This window comes from Chelonia mydas, chromosome 17 (assembly GCF_015237465.2).
Source record: "Chelonia mydas isolate rCheMyd1 chromosome 17, rCheMyd1.pri.v2, whole genome shotgun sequence".
Lineage (NCBI taxonomy): Eukaryota > Metazoa > Chordata > Testudines > Cheloniidae > Chelonia > Chelonia mydas.
Window position 1 is genome coordinate 5,564,102 of NC_051257.2, and position 15,826 is coordinate 5,579,927.

Sequence of the window (15,826 nt, forward strand, 5' to 3'; positions counted from 1 at the left end):
TATAAGTAGGGGCATTGCTAGCAGATTGAGGGATGTGATCGTTCCCCTCTATTCGACAGTGGTGAGGCCTCATCTGGAGTATTGTGTCCAGTTTTGGGCCCCACACTACAAGAAGGATGTGGAAAAATTGGAAAGCGTCCAACGGAGGGCAACAGAAATGATTAGGGGACTGGAACACATGACTTATGAGAAGAGGCTGAGGGAACTGGGATTGTTTAGTCTGCAGAAGAGAAGAATGAGGGGGGATTTGATAGCTGCTTTCAACTACCTGAAAGGGGGTTCCAAAGAGGATGGATCTAGACTGTTCTCAGTGGTAGCAGATGACTGAACAAGGAGTAATGGTCTCAAGTTGCAGTGGGGGAGGTTTAGGTTGGATATTAGGAAAAACTTTTTCACTAGGAGGGTAGTGAAGCACTGGAATGCGTTACCTAGGGAGGTGGTGGAATCTCCTTCCTATGAGCTTTTTAAGGTCAGGCTTGACAAAGCCCTGGCTGGGATGATTTAGTTGGGGATTGGTCCTGCTTTGAGCACGGGGTTGGACTGAGGTCTCTTCCAACCCTGATATTCTATGATTCTATACCCACAACCTATTGAATGTGATACAATAGACCCACCATGATAGGACTAATAAAATGTTGACTCTTTAAAAAAAAAAAAAAAAAAACCCTTCAGATTTATTTCAGAAATAACTAACTTTTAATGTTCCTATAGTACCTCCACTTCTGAACTCTGAATTCATACTGCTTCTGCAACTACATACTGTACATCCACTACCTGAGGAACAAGCCTATTCTATCATGCACATTGCATAATATTTTTCTCAAAATGGAGCACAGCTCTGCAGCAGAGTAGATTTGATGGCTGTAGAATCACAGAATACATAGAGTGCTGTTCATAATACCTATCTCTCTTTTCTAAAGAACTTTAAGATGCAAAACCTACTCTATAAGTGCAAAGTGCCGATTTGCTCTTGTGCATTGACCACTATCAGCCTGTGTCAAGACTTGGAAAAGACTTGAGTCCTTCTTGCCAGTGTTCAGGAGGAGTTGATAAGGCTTGGATTTTGGGCCCCATTCCTGGGTTACTGGCAGATTCATAGATATTAAGGTCAGAAGGGACCATTATGATCATCTAGTCTGACCTCCTGCACAATGCAGGCCACAGAATCTCACCCACCCACTCCTGTTATAAACCTCTCACCTATGTCTGAACTATTGAAGTCCTCAAATCATGGTTTAAAGACTTCAAGGAGCAGAGAATCCTCCAGCAAGTGACCCATGCCCCAGGCTACAGAGGAAGGCGAAAAACCTCCAGGGCCTCTTCCAATTTGCCCTGGAGGAAAATTCCTTCCTGACCCCAAATATGGCGATCAGCTGAACCCTGAGCATATGGACAAGATTCACGAGCCAGATACCCAGGAAAGAATTCTCTGTAGTAACTCAGATCCTACCCCATCTAACATCCCATCACAGGCCATTGGGCCTATTTACCATGAATATTTAATGCTACAGGTAATATTGCCAACCCTCCAGGATTGGCCTGGAGTCTCCAGGAATTCAAGATTAATCTTTAATTAGAGATTATGTCATGTGATGAAATCCCCAGGAATAGAGCCAACCAAAATTGGCAACCCATGCTACAGGGGGGTATGTTGGCTGAGTGATGGACCTGGGGCTAGAATTTGAACCCATTTGGCCTCTGTTCAAATGCCGCTGAGATGCAAAAATGGATTGCTCCTGTTGGAGAGTCGAACTAGTGCTTTGAGTGGGGATTCAAACCCTAGCATGGTAGGAGCTGGGGGAGAGACAATTCAATTTCACCCAGACCACACCACACGGTCCATTGTTTACAGCCAAGCTCTATAATACAACCGCATTTGCCCCAACCCCTCAGACAGAGACAAACACCTCCAAGATCTCTATCAAGCATTCTTACAACTACAATACCCACCTGCTGAAGTGAAGAAACAGATTGACAGAGCCAGAAGCGTACCGAGAAGTCACCTACTACAGGATAGGCCTAACAAAGAAAATAACAGAACGCCACTAGCCGTCACCTTCAGCCCCCAACTAAAACCTCTCCAACGCATCATCAAGGATCTACAACCTATCCTGAAGGACGACCCATCGCTCTCACAAATCTTGGGAGACAGGCCAGTCCTTGCCTACAGACAGCCCCCCAACCTGAAGCAAATACTCACCAGCAACCACACACCACACAACAGAACCACTAACCCAGGAACCTATCCTTGCAACAAAGTCCGTTGCCAACTGTGCCCACATATCTATTCAGGGGACACCATCACAGGGCCTAATCACATCAGCCACACTGTCAGAGTGACTGCACATCTACCAATGTGATATATGCCATCATGTGCAAGCAATGCCCCTCTGCCATGTACATTGGTCAAACTGGACAGTCTCTACGTAATAGAATAAATGGACACAAATCAGATGTCAAGAATTATAACATTCAAAAACCAGTCGGAGAACACTTCAATCTCTCTGGTCACATGATTACAGACATGAAAGTTGCGATATTACAACAGAAAAACTTCAAAACCAGACTCCAGTGAGAGACTGCTGAATTGGAATTCATTTGCAAATTGGATACAATTAGCTTAGGTTACCTTGCATAATGACTTAGCCACTCCCAGTCTCTATTCAAGCCTATTTCCCCTTGTTTTTTCCTACCCCCATCGCCCCAATGTTCCTCAGACGTTCTTGTTAAACCCTGGATTTGTGCTAGAAATGGCCCACCTTGATTATCATACACATTGTAAGGAGAGTGATCACTTGAGATAAGCTATTACCAGCAGGAGAGTGGGGTGGGGGGAGAGAAAACCTTTTGAAGTGATAAACACCCATTTTTTCATGGTCTGTGTGTATAAAACATCCTCACTGCATTTTCCACTTTATGCATCGGATAAAGTGAGCTGTAGCTCACGAAAGCTTATGCTCAAATAAACTGGTTAGTCTCTAAGGTGCCACAAGTACTCCTTTTCTTTTTGTGAATACAGACTAACATGGCTGCTACTCTGAAAATTCAATCCTGTGACAAATGTGAGGCCTTGTGGTAAAGTGGGATTCGAACCAGGAATTTGATGTTTAAGTTAATTTCAAACGTGCAGCTCACCCCACTGCGCCACCCCTCAAAGGCCCACTAGATGGCGCTCTTTCAACGAGCAGCGAACCCCACTTTCCCCGCTCCCTAGCGCTCCGGAGACCCTAATGGCCGGGCTGCGCCACTGCAGCCTTTTCCCCTGAACCTCGACGGCGGCCATCGTTGCTCAAGACCACGTGACGCGGCGGCGACCAATCAGGACGCGGAAGGGGGCCCGGACTCTCGTCCCTGTGGCCGCCATTAAAGAAAAAGGGGCTCGGAATTAGACGGGAGAAGAATCCCCCGCTCTCCCCCCCGCCCCGGCCGGGACGCGACATGGGGGCGACCCGCTGACGGGAGCCGGGCGCTCAGGATGCCGCGGCCGGGCAGCCGCCGACAGAGGCACCGCTGAGAGAGGAGGCCCGCCAGCGGGGGCTTCGGGGCACCGACCGCGGCCGCCGCGTCCCTCTGTCTCCGCGCTTGGCGGCGGGGCCGGAGCCAGTGGGGTTCGGCCCCTACCCTGGGGAGATTTGGGGGTTCGCCCCCCGTCCCCGGAGATTCCCCAGTTGAGAGGATTCGGGGTTCAGCCCGCCCCTTTGGGAGGGCCCTCCCCCGAAGAGACCCCGCGGTCCCTCCCTCCCCGGCTAGGGAGATCGTGGGGTTCAGCCCCCCTCACAAGAGACCTCTCCATCTGACGATTTGCGGGGTTCGCACCGGCGGAGGGAACCCCCCGGCCGCGGCAACTTGGTGGGGGTCGGAGATCCACCCATCGGTGGGGATTTGGTGGGGTTCGGCTCAACTTTGGGGTAGGCCCCTGCTGACGAGAGACTTCCTGGGATCCATCCGCCTCTCTGAAAAAACTGGGGCTCACCCCCTGGAGAAGATTTCCCCTCCCCCCGCGTCGAGGAGACGGTGAGGGTCGCCCACAGTTTCTCTCTTCCGCTCCCCCAGCGAAGAATCTTCACGCACAACGGAGACTATTTGGGTTTCACCCTTCAGATAAGAGGATTTTTTTGCGGGGAGTTATGCTCACAAGAAAACATACCTCGCTGGGCTGCTGCTGAGGGCGCGTTCGGGGTCCCCTTCTCACTCAAGAACCCCCCCGGCGGATTTTGGGGGACACCCCGGGAGAATTTTACCCCACCCTTGGGAATTCTTAAAACTTATTTGGTTTCTGACGCCTGAAGTTTTTTTCTGATCTAATTTTTAATTTATTTGGAATATATTTTGAGGGGGAGAAGAATCTGACACCCCCGCTTTACTCTCTTCCCCTCGGACTCTTATCGACCCACAACCACTCAGCCCCAGTCATTCCACTCTTTGCCCCTCTCATCTGGCGAATAAGAAACAAGAAGAAGAGCAGGGAGGTTGCTGGATTAATTGCCCCTGTTGGATTATTTATTCCTCAACTCCCTCGTTTGGCGACTGAGATAAGAGTGAGGGGTCGTGAAACCATTTTACCTCCTGCCCCATTGGATTAATTACCCCACTTCTGTCCCCTTGCTGGATCAGCTACCCTCTTCTCTCCCCTTGGTCTTCGATTGAGTGGACAAGAGAAGCAAGGAGGATTGTGTATCTTAATCTCCCATCGTTGGATTATTGACCCTTTCCTCCTTTTCTCCCCTTCCTTGTTTTTGTCTTTGCCCTCCTGTTTTGGCAGAAGAGGAGGGAAGGTTCTGACTCTTTTGCGCACTTTTCACGGCTCCCCCCCCCCCCCACCCCGGCTCTCCCTCTCCTGTTTGTGCAAAATCCCTTATTTAACTGTATTATTTGTGCGTGTGTAACCTCCCTCCCCCCTTTCCTTCTGTGTCTCTCCCTCCCGGGCTCGCTGTCTCTCTCTCTCTCTCTCTGTCTCTTTCTTTCTTGTCGGAGGCTGTGGGATAATGGCGTGTGGGTTGTGGCTGTGAGGATGAGTTCCTGCTTCGTGCCGAACGGGGCCAGCCTGGAGGATTGCCATTCCAACCTATTCTGTCTGGTAAGTGTCCACCAGCTGCAGACACGCTGTTCACAGAGAGAAAGAGGTGTGGTGGTGGTTTTTTTTTTTTTTTTTTTTTTGAGGTGGGGGTGGAAGGGGTAGTGGAAGCAAAGCAGCCATTTTTAGCATTGCTTCTGCTGGATGAGTCCTCAGAGTAGGCCTTGCCTGGAACCAGCCAGCTTTTCCCTGTCCCTCTGTTCCCCCCACCCCACATCATTGCCTGTGTAATATTGTCCCTCCCTCCTTCTCTTGTCTTTTCTGGCCAGTATTACCCCAACACTTTGCTTTCCCCTTCTGTTTCCTTCTCCCCAACTTTTTCTGCTTTCTATTAATCTTTTTAGCTATACCTTCTCACATCTTTATTTTAGTCCTGGCAGGAGGTGGTATGTAGCTGCAGTACTCCCCTTTCCTCAGGCAAACTTTCTCTGCTGCCTCTCCCGCTGTAGTGACGCCCCAGAAAAATCTCAACTAAATCCTCCCGTTTTCCTTGCTTTCTTTTGTCTATCATTTTTCTCTTAAACTGGTTTTGGTGATATTTTTTGTACAAAGGCACATGTGCTATCCTATACTTGTGTTGTGCACCATTTCACATCCTTATTTTTTTTTGTAACCGTTAAACTGTTAATCTTCACTTTTGACAGCTCCTAAAGCCAGTTTGATTTGGTTTGGAATATGGTACACTCTTTTGTGGCTATGGGGATTGCTGACCTGTTTCATTTTCCTTTAAATACAAATTAATCAGGTTGACTGGTATTTATTATTATGGAGGCTGTTTTAAGTAAAACCTGTGTCTGGCTGTTCTTGCTGGTGTATATTTTGGGGGAGGGGAATCTGGGCAGTTTGAGTATGTCTGCAGGATACCAGTATGAAGGCTGCATCAGGTCTGGAGCTCAGTATGAGCAACATCTTGTTAAGTCTTTCAGAAGTACCAACTGTTGCGAATTCCTTAGCAACACTGAGTCCGAAGCCTCATCTTCCTACTGCAGTGGTGGAGGCTACCCTATTAGATACACTGTGCAATAATCTTAATTGTTGTGTCATATCTGGGGGAAGAGGAGAGATTAGAACCCTGTGGGAGAAGGGGGGATGGTGTTAGCCAGTGCAAGGAACCCCTTGTATATGCTCATTTATGAGGCTGAATCCATTTGGCACCTCCTGCCATGCATCTCGAGTCACTGTTCCATTTAAGAAGTGGTCAGGGTTTAATCCTTGATCTCTTTGGTACAGTGTTGCTTTGTAAACAATAGTTCAAGAATAGAGATTACCTGTGCTAATAGGAAGATATAGAGCAAAACAAATTGTTGTGGCTAACAGGATAACAACTTCAATTTCAGACTTAAGTTAAATGCAGTTTTTTGCAGAAAAATAACTTATGATTTAATTTTGGGAGTAGGAGAACGGGAGAATATGATGGCATTTGGATATAGTGGGTGCACTTGAAAAGTTGCAACTTGATGTATTCCCTTTCTGTTAAATAAGGAATTCTGTTATTAGCGGTAGATCTTTCAAAGCACTGGTAGTTAAGGGTGTTCACTGAAGGTAAATCTATTATATACAGTTTTCCTGAAAGCTTTGTATAATTTTCAAATGGACAGAGGGAGCATACATGCGTAAGATCAAGGCTAAGGAAAAAAGTGTTTGCCAAGATACATGATTAGTCTATAACTGTACAGTTAAAATAGTTGGAAAACAATTTCATTAATGGTTGCTGTTCACCTCTTTTTTGTTTTATCAAGTTTTGCTAACTTTAACAAGTTGGGGAGACAAGGTGGGTGAGGTAGTATCTTTTACTGGACCAACTTCTACTGGCGAAAGAGACAAGCTTTCGAGCTACACAGAGCTCTTCTTCAGGTCTCCTCTGCGTAGACCAAAACAGCTACAACAACAGCGCAAACATTTAAGAACTTGGTCAGTTTTATTGCAACTTTGCTTCTGGTATTAATACTTACAACAGTTATTTAAAGATAGAGGTAAAGCAAGGTGCAGGTCATAGTTTAGGATATAAGCTGTCTTCCTCATCCTCACATTCACCAGAGTACAATACATTTTAGAAATGTTTTTGGTAAGTTTTGGTTAAAAGCATAGGATCGTGGATTATTTATTTATTTTTTTCCCCCTTTTTAAAATCACAGAACTGGGGTTTATGTCTGGTAGCTTTTTGCTAAGAGTCCTATTTGCAACTTCCTTCTAATGAAGGAACTAGAAGTAACTTCAGGATTTAGTAAACCTTGTTTCCCCCAAATGTTTTTCACCTAATTTTTTTTTCTGTTCCTCTTCCGCAGGCTGATTTAACTGGGATTAAATGGAAACGATACGTATGGCAGGGTCCAACATCTGCCCCAATTCTCTTTCCGGTAACAGAGGAGGATCCCATTTTGAGCAGTTTCAGTCGCTGTCTGAAAGCCGATGTACTGAGTGTTTGGCGGCGCGATCAGAGACCTGGACGCAGAGAGCTGTGGATATTTTGGTGGGGCGATGACCCCAATTTTACTGATCTTATTCATCATGACCTCTCAGGTAAAAGAGAATGGACTGAACAAAATCTAGTCAATCAGTCAACAAAGGGATGCTATCTTCCATACTTAAAAAGTTCCCACTTTATAAACACTACAATGGATAATGACATACAGTTTATTTTCTATAGTGATATGTCATATTTACAGCTTCCATCACCTTGAGTTTTTATGGTGGTGGGTGGGGGCCTCCCAGGAAACCGAATTGCTATGATCGTGGAATCTTATCAAAACTGAACTTCTATCTTGAGTTGTGTACTGATACAGTTGAGTGTCTCTCTGTGTTGAGGGTGGCTGTTTCTACTGAGAGAGATGGTGCTAGATATTCAAGGAGCAACTTTTTGCCCTTTTTAATTTTTTTTTATCCTATGCTTTTTGAAAACTAACATGAGTCTCTCAAATTTGAAAATTCTATCCAATCTAAAACAAAGAAATGCAGGACCCTGTGGCAGTGGCTTAGGTATGGGATGAGTTAATATTCTTAATGTTTGGTATAACCTCATTTGTAGGTGGTCAGAATTTATCTTAAATCTCCATGCTATTTTTAAGGTATGGGGGAAAAAATTAGGGAACCAGATGGAGTTGTCTCTGGAAATTTTCAAAATGAAGGTGCCTAAATAAGGCACCTCAGGGAGCATGGAATCCTGAGAATCTTGTGTATTAAGACTCTCTTGTTTTCTTTCAGAAGTGCTGAGTGCCTGTTAAAGTAGGTTACTGTCAGAAGTGTAAGCCATCATCACCTTTAATGGTGAAAGTCAGACCATTCTTACTTGGATGTCTAAATTTAGATTTTGGTGCCTAACTTTAAGTATCTTATTTTTGAAAATTTTGGTTTATGATTTTATTTTCTAACACACAACTTTTTTTAATATAATCTTGTTGACAGATGAATGCTTCCTGTTTTGTGTTTTGCTTGGAGAGCTAATTTTTAAACCACTACCTTTGTGTACAGTCTCCCCAGTAGGCTTACAGATACGTATTTTTTATACAATAATATTAAGAAGTCATATTGTTGTACGTAGACTTTGGAATAATGAAAAGCATTCATATTGCAGAATTGTAAAGTGAAGTCTAGTTTTGTAATGTAATGCTTTTGTAATGCTTTTGATAAAAATGGAAGTCTGTGAGTACTTGTTCTTTTCAGGGAAACTTTTTCTGTCAGATGAATAAATGGTACTTGAGAGAACCAGAATACATTAATACACTCTGTGTAGTTATGGACATTCCAAAAAGCAAATATGAAGTTGAAGTGTCGCTGAGCAATCTGATTTGAAACAGTCTTGTAATCTGTAGAATTTCCATATGTACAGCAACTTTATAAGAAGGAGCTTCATGTACTGGAAAAGACTCAAGTACTAAGATTACAGATGTTTCTGATATTGTATTTGAGTTAGCAGGAATTGTAATACTGCTGCTACTACTACTAACAACCCTGGAAATGGAAACTCCTCTTATGCAGTAGTCAGCTACAGCTTCTGTAAGTTTGCTCTATGAATGTCCTCTGTCCCGACCTGCAGGGACCATCTTTTGTATGGTGAGAAGTAACTTTGATTCCATGCTGTTTTTGTCCTGGGCTACACCTGAGTAAAGACCAACACTTGTGTAGAAGTTTCTCTGTAAGTTTTGGTATGCTGTTGTCCGCTATGGCATAGGGTGAGACAAGAATATTAGATTTTTTTTTAATAGATCATGATCATGAAGTTAAACCACAAGTCCACATAGGACTGAGCCCAAGTTTCTAAACTTGTCTGCTGTATTTAGTGTGATACATTTTATTTGGTCAATATCTAGCATTTTTTTTTTTTTTTTTTAAATCACTAGTGGGTAACTTAAAGTAGTAATCAGGAGGAACCTGGTAAAAGATACCACTAGCCTCTGGGGGGGGATACCTTGCAGCTGAATTCCCTGAGCTAATGTCTGTGATGCTCACAGATTGTCTTTGGGACTTCAGAGTAGATGGGCTGGCATATGTCTTCCTGGAAGTGAACTCGTGAGTTGTCTTACCTAGAATTAGTGAGGCGCTTGTACAGAATTGGTTGTTTGCTCAATCTTATCTTTGGGCCTGTTTTGGATATTTAATTTGTTTAGGTTGGGGATGTTTGACCATTGATGTCTGCATTTCAGTACAGGTTCTATTCCATACCAGTTTTGGCACAAGAGATGTTTGGTTTCCACACAGATTCTGAGGCTAACAGCTCATGACTCGTTGATCTTCCTGGTGGTTAAACATGCCTGACCTCTCATTCCAACAAGGAAGTTTTTCTGGGGTGGGGGAGAGAGCCTCCAAAAGCCATTAGCAGCTGTTACAAGGTTCTAGTCAGCTTGGATCCTTATAACCAGAAGCAGTTACATAAGTGATCTATAGGCAATGAAGAGCTAGGCAATGAATAGCTGGGACGTTGCCTGAACCCTGTTCTTTTTCTATGCAAAAACTTTGTGTGTGTATGTGAGTTATAACTGAAACCAAACAATATTACTTGGCCTCATCCATAGACATAGCAATGAATTATTGGTTAGCGGACAGTTTTTTTTTTTTTTTTTATTAATCCATTCTGCTCCATCCTTGTTACACTGTTCATGGAAAAGATAAATTGCTTCCAGGCGGAGGCCCGCTATCTGTTCTGATCCTTGCTCATATTGTTTGGTGAAAACAGTGTGGCTATAATGAATTACCAGGCATTATCGATGCTATTGTTTAGCAAACTGATGGTGTTGACTGTCCTTAAGGTGAGATGGGGAACTCATTATGTTTAAGAAACATCCTCCTGATGCTAGAGAGTATGCTGCTTATTGCTGAGTAACAATCCTCGTTTAGGGAAAGTGATTTGAAAAGGTAGCAGTTATTCAGTTCCAGTCCTGCTTGGATAGCAGTAATGGTCTAGATTCTGGCCTCCCTTTGGAGTTGAAACTGCTTGTTATGGGGCCATAAATCATTGGGCATGTGAAACTTCTTGGCAGCTATTGATTTGCCATGAGTTGTAGCTTGACGTTGCTTATGTTTTGGAAGTGCTCTTGGTGATGAACAATTTGCTGAGGGATATGACATATGGAATCCTTCAAGGATCTTTCTTATTACCTACAGGGTCTCCTGGCAAGATAATGTCTAAACATACTAAAGTGTCAATGTTTTTTTTATATAATATGCGATTGTATATGTCTTGCTCTGTGGAAGTTCATTCTCTGCACAGGGAGAACATTTGAATAATTTTGCCGTCTGGTTGTAACTGAACTCTCTACATTGAGCCTTGGGTGTAAGTCTTGTTGCTGGTAGAGGTGGTTGATGTGAGGGGCTCTACTCCTTGTTTCCCCAATTTATGAGGGGATTGATTCAGAGGTAGTGACTCTCTGGTTAAAAATTTTCATGTCTTTCAGTCACACCTTTTCTAAGAGTGCCATTTATCAAATGTTTTAGGAAAACTATTTAATCTGCTGTACCTGTGGCAACTTTGCAATGGTATTGTCTTATAGCAACAGTGAGGCATGATCATAGTAAATCCCTCCCTGCAAGGCTTAAAGTAGGATGTCTCCACTACATAAGCTTGTTCAGAATGCTGCAGCACAGTATCTCACTGGCTTGAGCAACCATAGTTGTATTACACGTTCTCTCTGCTCTTCAAAGTGTCTGACTATATAAATGCGGGGGTTGAAGTTGGTAATGTTGGGTTTTAAATGTTGTATCAGTCCAGATCAGGGGTGGGCAAATGTTTTGGGCAGAGGGCCACATCTGGGTAGGGAAACTGTATGCAGGGTTGGGGTGCAGGAGGGAGTGCAGTGTGCAGGAACGGGCTCAGGGCAAGGGATTGGGGCAGAGGAGTGGTGTGGGGTGTATGAGGGGGGGTTGGGGTGCAGGAGAGGCTCAGGGCAGGGGTGTGGCAGGGGGCTCAGGGCAGGGGGTTGCGGTGCAGGAAGAGTGCAAGGTGCAGGCAGGGGGCTCAGGGCAGGGAGTTGTGGGGCGGGGTGCAAGAGGGGTTCGGGCTCCGGCCCAGTGCCGCTTACTTAAAGCGGCTCCGGGGTGGCAGCGGTGTGGGCCAGGGCAGGTTCCCTGCTTGCCTGCCTGCCCTGGCCCCACGCTATGCCGCTCTAGGAAGCGGCCGGCACCACATCCCTGGGGGGGGGGGGCAGGGTTCCATGCGCTGCCCTTGCCATGCCTCCAGGTACCTCCCCCGAAGCTCCCATTGGCTGCGGTTCCCCGTTTCCAGCCAATGGGAGCTGTGTGGGGCCGTGCCTGGAGGCAAGGGCAAGGCACAGAACCCTTCCCCCCCCGGGGGCCCCAGGGACGTATGCGGGCCGTAGTTTTCCCACCCCTGGTCCAGGTTGTGCTCAAGACCTAATTCTGAGGCAATAGTTGTACTTTGACTTTCACCCACATTTTAAGGAGTCCACCATTGTGCCTTTGGCTGGCAAGTTACACCTTTTATTATGGTGAGCTGTATAATGTGGAACTCTCTTTTTTTTTTTTTTCCCCTCCCTCTCTCTCAGTTCATCTTTCTTAACTTCTAAAAATATCCTTTTAATTTGCATGTGCTTCACTACTTTTGGCCCTTTATTTACTAACTTCTTCCTTTCCTTTGTACTAGACTCCTTGTTTGTTTGTACAGCTCCCAGCATGCTTTGGTGGGGGAATAATTTATACGTTAATGTTAGTCTTGGCTCTGCATTAGACTTACGGGAAGGTGCAAGCTATAAGAAGGAAAAGTAATGGTTGATATCTAAAAGTTTTTTCAGAAGTCTGTGCAGGCATGCATATTTGTTTGTCCTTCATGTTAAAAATGACAAGCAGTCTGGAGCTATTGTGGATTCCAAATGGCAGCAGATATTTCTGTATCTTGGGCAGGGAAGTGCATAGTGCAGAAATTCTCCAACTTTCATAATGGGGACAATGTTGTAACAGTATGTCTCATGAATCTCTTCTCCCACTTCCAAATCATGTGGACCAGTTAAGTACTAAGGTATCTTTAGCTTCTAATACAGAAACCAGTGTAAGAGCCAACATCATGTGACCACTGTTCTACACGCTCCTAGCAAGTGGTCCACTAAACAGTTTGAGAGCCACTTCACTAATGGTTTACTCACTTCATTGGCAATGCTTGCTTTTGACGTATACGCTTCTGTTTGATAAATGTCACACTACAAAACTTTGCACCAGATGTCAATATAGTGAGCCTAAGTGTCTGTATGTTACAGTGGTTAACAATAAATCTTTCTCATCCTCTGCCTGCTTCTAGAGCCTTTGCCCATTAAAGTTCACTGTACAACATAGTCTTAAGCATTTTGGTGTCCTCCATGTGGAGGTATGTCCATTGCAGCAAAACTCAGCTAATAAGCGTTGCTCAGTGCTGTTTGTACATTCTCTTTACAGAACATCTTTATTTGTGTTTTGTATCTTGCTACTTGATATGCATAATAGCTTGAAGGTGCTGTTGATTTAAATCTTTCCAGCTCTTTGCTGTGCTGGCAATAATGTCTATGTTTTAAATCTGTGGAGTAAGGTGAAAATTGCTACTGCATTGTAAATGTGCACTTTTGGCTCAGGTGGTGATCTACTTGTTCCAGACTGAATATCATATGCAGAATGTGCCTTTAGAAATTCAGGGAAAAATTCCTTGATCACTGAGGATGGTGTTTGTCAAAACTCCTCCAGTTAAGTGAAATCCATCTGTATACATAATTACTCTCCAAACTTAAAAAAAAATAAAAAAAATTTTTTTTTTAAGTTTTAATGTGGTTAAATGTCCCAGTTTATATTTTACACTTGCTTGCAGTTTTCTCTTCATTGTGGCATATGTGTGTTCTGTACAGTGTCAAAACACAATGTTGCCATGTCTGGCTTGACAAGCTAAACTTGATCTTCATGAAAAAGTTAAAGGACTGAAGCAATCTTAAAATCCCTATAAGCAAGCACAATATGTTATTCTAGAAGTGTAAATATTCTGCTTTTTTATTTTCCTCTGGGAGGATGGGTAAGGAAGGTAAAACATTGATGAATACATTATAGGTAATATACACATTACATTCAGACTTTTTTGCAAAGACTTAATACTTCCAAAGACAAGGCTAGTTTGTGTTTTGTTGCAAATATAGTGACAATAAGTATGGTATAATATAGTTTAGTAGAATATGTGATCTTGGACTGTAGTTCATATTTGAACTGGTTCTCAGTCAAGGAAACTGTCCAAACAGTGTGGATGCCCAGAGGCTGTTCTGTGGAACACACATACACTTTAATCCTATTTCTAGGAAAAAAGTGTTGTTAAATGCATTTTTAATTGGTCTGCTGCATTTGGGCATAGTTAGAACTTGTTCTTACATGTGAAACATCTACTCTGTGTAATACCTAGTAATTACCATTTTCATAAGAAATGAATGATGTATTGTAATTTTTTCTTTCCCTATTAATGTTTTACTTTTAAAAAATATATATACACAAACACAACCCCCCCACAAACATAAACTATGTATAATACATAATAGTCTTGTGTTAACCATTTGCTACCTTAACTATAGTTGAAACATTTGATTATATGTAATATGAACATTTGTATTACACAGTTAACAAATGTTTATAAAAATCTAGTTTAGTTTCAAATCTTATTCTGCCTTATTTCGTGTACAGAGAGATAAAGAAGGAAACTTTTTAGAGGAGGGGGGGAAAAGAGAAGAGGACAGAAGGAAGTAGGGCAGACAAGAGGAGGTTATTGCAACTTTTTCTAATAGTAGTAGAATCTTGAACTCTTTGTCACTCAAGTCAACTGGATAATTCTTACTTTTTAAATCCAGTATTGGTCAGTTTCTTCCAAAATTTAATCCTTAATGTAAATTAAGCTTTGATTTAATTTTGGAATATGGTGTGTGGGGTGTTTTTTTTTTTTTTTTTTTTTTTTTACTGTAGCACTTGGCTTAAGGCTTTATTGTATTTGATAAGCTTACTACTATTTCATACTGCATCAGCTGACAGCCCTCCTGCCCCCCCCCCCTTACGTTGAGTTTTCAGTACGATGTGTGACTTGCTTAATGCAAAACTTTGATTTATACAGTCTGTATTTATGACTGGGCTATTAAATGAGAGCTGTTAAAGCAGTGGTGGGCAACCTGCGGCCTGTCAGGGTAATCCACTGGCGGGCCACAAGACAGTGTTTACATTGACCGTCCGCAGGCTCGGCTGCCCGCAGCTCCCAGTGGCCGCAGTTTTGCGGATGGTCAATGTAAACACTGTCTTGTGGCCTGCCAATAGATTACCCTGACGGGCTGCAGATTGCCCACCGCTGTCTTAAAGGAAATTCTTTTTGCGGGGGTGGGGGGGAGTGGGTACAAGGAAGGTGAGCAGTAAGCTTTTTAAAGCCTATGCGTAAATCCTGATACAAGAAAGTAAATGCAAGAAAATTTACACACACACTGAGAAGTGATTTTTTTCTTCATATAATTAAAGTGATGTTAAAATGGTCATTCAAAGTGCAGGGTGAATTCGTTTGTGATAAGCGTAGTTTGCTGTTGCTTAAAACACTTTGAGTTCTCTCTCAGTACATGTTAGATGTTTACTGAATGTTGAATATAATTTAAAAATATCTTCCTGATTTGTTTATCCTCTTCGTAGCTTGGGTCACAACAACTATGGCTATTGGTGCTGTTTCTGAGCTCTGGTTTGCACTATAAACATATGTCGGTATAACTATGGATTTTCTACACCCCGAGCGACTCACTTATATTGACCAAACTTCTAGTGTAGACAGCTCTATGTCAATGGGAGGGCTTCTTGGTATGGTGGAGTATCTATGCCAACGAGAGAAGCTCTCCAGTTGGCATAGGTAGCATCTTCACTGAGTGAGTGCTACAGCACTGCAATAAGTGTAGACAAGTCCTGACATACTGGAGGAAATAAAGCTCTTGGATTTTGATGGGTTCTTGGAAATGTACACTTTAACATGTTGAATATTTGAGTCTCATGTTTTCTGGTTTTGAAAGTTTCAAACCTGTTTTGTATTACTCTAAGTATACATTAAGCAAAGGATGGTTTACAGTAAAGGGATGCTGACAAGTAACAGTTTGGCCACAAATCTAGATTTTTTTGGTAGCAAGTAGTGTTTTACAAAATCTGAGTCAGAAACACTTCATGACAGCTTTCTTCAAAACTTACTACAAGTTTTTTGCATTAATCAAACCATACTTTCACACTTTGCAGGTGACTCTAGAGTACCTAAAAGTAAAATGAACTGTAAACAAAAATGAAACTGACTTTTTT

At 43.2% G+C, this 15,826-nt stretch overlaps 1 protein-coding gene across 1 annotated transcript in view; it reads left to right on the forward strand.

Moving 5' to 3' along the window:
• The first annotated feature begins 3,339 nt into the window (after window positions 1-3,339).
• The window catches only part of MED13 (mediator complex subunit 13), a 78,468-nt gene continuing 65,981 nt past the window's right edge, over window positions 3,340-15,826 (forward strand). Inside the window, 2 exon segments of the mRNA XM_037880840.2 lie at window positions 3,340-5,077; window positions 7,360-7,594. Of these exon segments, the coding sequence (XP_037736768.1) occupies window positions 5,012-5,077; window positions 7,360-7,594 (301 nt within the window). The 5' untranslated portion in view covers window positions 3,340-5,011.